Source organism: Pundamilia nyererei, unplaced genomic scaffold (assembly GCF_000239375.1).
Source record: "Pundamilia nyererei isolate P.nyererei 1_Seehausen unplaced genomic scaffold, PunNye1.0 scaffold00346, whole genome shotgun sequence".
Classification (NCBI taxonomy): domain Eukaryota; kingdom Metazoa; phylum Chordata; class Actinopteri; order Cichliformes; family Cichlidae; genus Pundamilia; species Pundamilia nyererei.
In genome coordinates, this window is record NW_005187747.1 from 436,956 (window position 1) to 441,640 (window position 4,685).

General features: G+C 49.1%; 1 protein-coding gene across 1 annotated transcript in view; it reads right to left on the reverse strand.

The window, feature by feature from the left end:
- The window catches only part of lama5 (laminin, alpha 5), a 54,692-nt gene extending 50,119 nt beyond the window's left edge, over positions 1 to 4,573 (reverse strand). Inside the window, exons 1-4 of the mRNA XM_013915669.1 lie at positions 4,421 to 4,573; positions 1,864 to 1,981; positions 914 to 1,032; positions 468 to 638 (exon numbers count right to left, since the gene is read on the reverse strand). Of these exons, the coding sequence (XP_013771123.1) occupies positions 468 to 638; positions 914 to 1,032; positions 1,864 to 1,981; positions 4,421 to 4,573 (561 nt within the window). The remainder of the gene's footprint in view (positions 1 to 467; positions 639 to 913; positions 1,033 to 1,863; positions 1,982 to 4,420) is intronic.
- Between the last annotated feature and the right edge of the window lie 112 nt (positions 4,574 to 4,685).

A 4,685-nucleotide genomic window follows, 5' to 3' on the forward strand; every position in this document is an offset into this window, starting at 1 on the left:
CATCCAACCATCCATGCATCCATCCATCCAACCATCCATGCATCCATCCATGCATCCATCCATCCATCCAACCATGCGTCCAACCTTCCAACCTTCCATCCATCCAACCATCCATCCATGTCTCCAACCATCCAGCCGTGCATCCATCCATCCATCCATCCATGCCTCCATCCATGCATCCAACCATCCATCCATCCAAACATCTATGCATCCATCCATGCCTTCATCCATCCAACCATCCATCCATGCATCCATCCATGCATCCAACCATCCATCCATCCATGCATCCATCTTACAGCCTTGTAGGATTCATTTAACAGACTTGAGGAGCATGAGCTCATCTTTACTGTTTGTTGTGATCAGTCCAGAAAACGCAACATGTAGCAGTAAACACCCAACAGCAGCAAATCAGCAAACTATGATGTCACTGTGTGCTGACTGATGATTGGTTTGCTGCGGTGCCTTACCCTGCGGGTGACGGTGGGGTCGCGGAGCGCCTTGCCCATCAGGTGACCCAGCAGCGTGTTGGTTCTCAGGAAGCGGAGCCTGATGTTTGTGGCCTTGGTGAACTCCCTCAGTACTGGCGAGTACGAAAAGTTCATCGCCCCGGGACGGCCGTTCACCAAAGACACGACGATCTGAGAACAAAGACACGAAACCTGCAAACACCTGGCAGCTGATCGTTCCTCGGGTCAGCTGACCAATTCCTTGAACTGATGTTAGCTAACAGCTCAGAATTTCAACCTTTAGTCACTGTCTGCTTTTTTCTCACTTTCTGAGCATTATTTATCCATTTGGACCACTCGCTCGTTCCTTTGGCTGATAGATTTCTACGTCCTCCTCACTCATCTTTCTCCCAGCTAACCTGATCTCGTTACAGAGTCGTTGTAATCTGATCACATGAATGTCTCACCTCTCCATTCTCCAGCGGCACGATGCGTGAATACTCGATGGTGCAGACGATGTCGTCATCGTGGCTGATCCTCTCAATGGTGCTCTGTCCAAAACGCTCGATGCAGTCTCTCTTGGAGGCTACACACACACACACGAAAACAGAAAAGTGTGAGGCGTCCTCAGGATCCACTTCAGTTGATGATTAGAGCATCTCTAAGCAGCTGCTCTCAAACCCTAACATCACAGCTGGAGTCATGTTAGTGAACACCGTTCAGCTGTTTCCACACATTGTCAACAGAAACTACAGGTGCTCATCCTCAAAAAGCTCAGAAAAGCACAGCATCACACTGTGGCTGGGCCCATAGCAGGATGCAGTGATGTCAGCAGATGTGGGAGGAGCTAAGGCAAGAAATTCACCAGTGATTGGTGGATACAGCCCTAAATTCTACATGGAAATACCCCGAAATACTGCGAGTAATCCTATGTAATGTCCGCTTCTCAGAGCTTCTGAACTATAGGCTGATCTTAGCACCAGCACCAGTTACTGCACCAGTACCAGCACAGACCCTGGTAGAAGAGAGAAAACAGAGGTGCAGAGATTATTCTGCAGCATTCTTTCAAATTAAAAGTCAAGCTAACCACATTTATGATATGAACGCCTGCATTAAGCCGTCACCTTTTCATTTATCTGCCACCACCTCAGACACCTGGTGTGAGTCTGAATGAGGCACACATCTGCTATTTAAACATCACGCTGCGACCTGCTGGCAACAGTCCTGGAATTCCCCTCCAGCTCACCTGAACTGACGGCTGCGACAGCCAATCAGCTGGCAGGCCTGTGATGTAATGCCCCTCCCCCCGGCCCCCGGGCTGCTATTTAACTGAGGTTAGAAGAAGAGTTAGGGTGACCCACAGGAGGTCAGGACGTCGTACAGGTGAACATGCATGCAAGCGTGTGCTGTTACTCACAGGCGAAGTACTGCCACGGCTGGTAGGTCTGCCCGAAGTCCACGGATCTCTCCAGAACCCAGAGGTCAGGCCGCGGAGAGTTGGCGAATTTGATCAGCACGTATGCCACGTGGAAGAGCTGCAGAGATACCGAAGAAGAAGAAACGCTGATGAAAAGCGCTTTGACCTGGTTTGGACCGTCGATGGAGAAACAGCAGGACTCACTTTAAAGCAGGAAAAACAAGAAAAAACAAAACGACAAGACTAAAAGGAGGAAGAAGACGGCGCTGTTCACTGCTTCCTGGACTCTGCGTCTGCGTCAGCGCTGTGTAATGTTACAAACTCGACCCGACACCAAGCAAAGACAGCCAGTTTATACAGGGGCAGCAGTGTGCCATCATTTATGAACCATCATCAAAACCACTAAATCACTGAGATGTTGAGTTTTCACAATAATGACACAACAACATAAAAAACACCTTTCAGCTTTTAATTTCAAAAAGTTTTTCTGGCTGCAGTTCTGTCATTAGCTAACGAGCTACTGCAGCGAGGGTGGATCAGTAACCAGTACCAGGTGACTCCATCACCATCCTGTCTTTGATGTGAGCATGTTAGCTGCATCCACAGGCTGTGACAGCATCACAGCAACATCCAATCACTATCCTTCGCTCTGAGCCTCAGCTGAAGCGCAGGCTTCACTGCACAGGACTCACTGCAGCCTCTGCTGGACGCTAGAGGAACTGCAGGTTTTAGAGTTTGCGTTTGAGGTCGACGTTTGGAGAGGATGAACAGAAAATGTACTGTCACTGTGGGCGAGGATGCAGGACGTACACAGGGCCCAGGAGGCGCAACCAGAATAAAGTCACAATACAACAAAAAGATGAAAGATAAATATCAAGTATAAATATGAAGTGCACATGTATGATTCTGTAGAAAAATACTCGTAGTTTCTTGTCTAGAAAATATTGAATATAAATGCATTTTGAAGAAGAAAGAAGGAGTGGGCTGGATGGAGATGAACGTTAGAGAGCTGCTCAGGGAGATGCTGGCTTGCTGAGCTAAACAGCTGACCTCTGTGAGGAAGCGCACGTGTCATCAGCTGCCGTCACAGAGCTGAGCCGGAGCTCCTAATGTGCTCCTGCCGACACCTTTTCTCCTCACCCATCACCCCCCTGTTCATTCCCAAAGCTGATTGGACGGTGATGACAAACCGTTGTGTCTGACCTTGAGATCACTCCCCAGCTGCAGCAGAACAAACTAAAGCGACAAAGAAACGCGATAACACGAGCTCTGACGTCCCGTGTGAGGCCTCGCTCACAGCTCACTGCTGATTGGTTCAAAGCTTCACACGTTCCTGGCTCACGCCTGAATGATGCCAACGCCTTCATCGGTCCCACCGTACCTAAAAATAAGCACCCATTGAGCAGAGAAATGCTCAGAGTCTCATTAATGTGGAAAAACTCAAACATTTGATTTGTTACATTTTAAAGCTTCAGATCAAAGATGTGAACTTTAACATCCACAGTCTGAGTCCGTTTGTCATCCTGGCCCTCAGGAAACACACAAAGCTGCCTCACAGGTCGAGTTTACCTCAGGTGATGAGAGGCGTGGCTCTGAGCGGTTCCTGCTCATGATTCACGACATTAGTAAATAAACATAATAATGAACACAACGGTAAATTATGATGATCAGTCATCCTGAGCACTTGCAGCCTGACAGTTGCAGATGATCTCTGCTCTTCGTCTCTCCCAGTCTTTGATCAGCCGTCGTCGGAGCTCGGGCCCATCATCTCCACTTCCTCCTTTTAAAGGCGAGCGCTGTCAGAAGTGATGACAGCAGGAACGCAGAGAGGCTGACGATGACGGGAGTCCGGGGACAGGAGGGCCGTCCATCCATCTGCATCTGTCCAACAGTTTGTCCTCTTTTTAAACAAAGCCTTAAAGTCGTGGACTGCAGAGTCTCAGCAGTAGAACTCCATATTTCTATTCTTGGAGCAGCTTTGCATGATTCTTCTTCTGGTGCAGTCGAGCACATGACCATCCACCGTCAGAGCAGAAACTGTTGTTGTAAAACACATTTCTGACCTTTAACCTGCTAAATTTAAGAGCTCCACATAAACACGCCCCTGCCCCCTTTATTTTCTCTTTCTCTGGGTGAGTTCTGATTGGATAGAAGAAACAAGAGAACGAACCTTTTTATTGTTTTTGGCTTTCAGGTCTGATTGAATGAAACAGGAAGTTGATTCTGGAGATTTATTTTATCATAGTGTTGGAGTCAGAGAGGAGCAGGACGGACCTCGCAGAGCAGCTTTCACCGTGAATGTGCTGACGTGGAGCAGGCTCAGAGGTGCCGCGGTTTGGTTTCCGCCCCCGTCCATCTCTGGCTCTCTGTGGGAGCTCGTCTGAACAAAAGTCTCACTGACCCTTTTTCCATCGAACGTCCTCAGCAGTTATGGATCAGTGATGGCCTCAGTGCTGAGGAAACATCAGACCGAACCTCGGTGCTGAGGAAACATCAGACCGAACCTCGGTGCTGAGGAAACATCAGACCGAGCCTCGGTGCTGAGGAAACATCAGACCGAACCTCGGTGCTGAGGAAACATCAGACTAAGTCTGTGTTTGTGGGCAAACAGGAGCCGCAGGATCATCTGCAGGTCATTCAAACCCACTTTCCCGGATTCAGCACGGAGCGAGGACGCCGCCTCAGCACAGCTCACGGTTCGGGCCTGCATGGTCCCAACAGCGCTTCTAACTAACGAGGGTCGATCATGTGTGTCTTCGTGTGTGTGTGTGTGTGCGTGTGTGTGTCTCTGTGTGTGTGTGTCTGTGTGTGTGTGTCTGTGT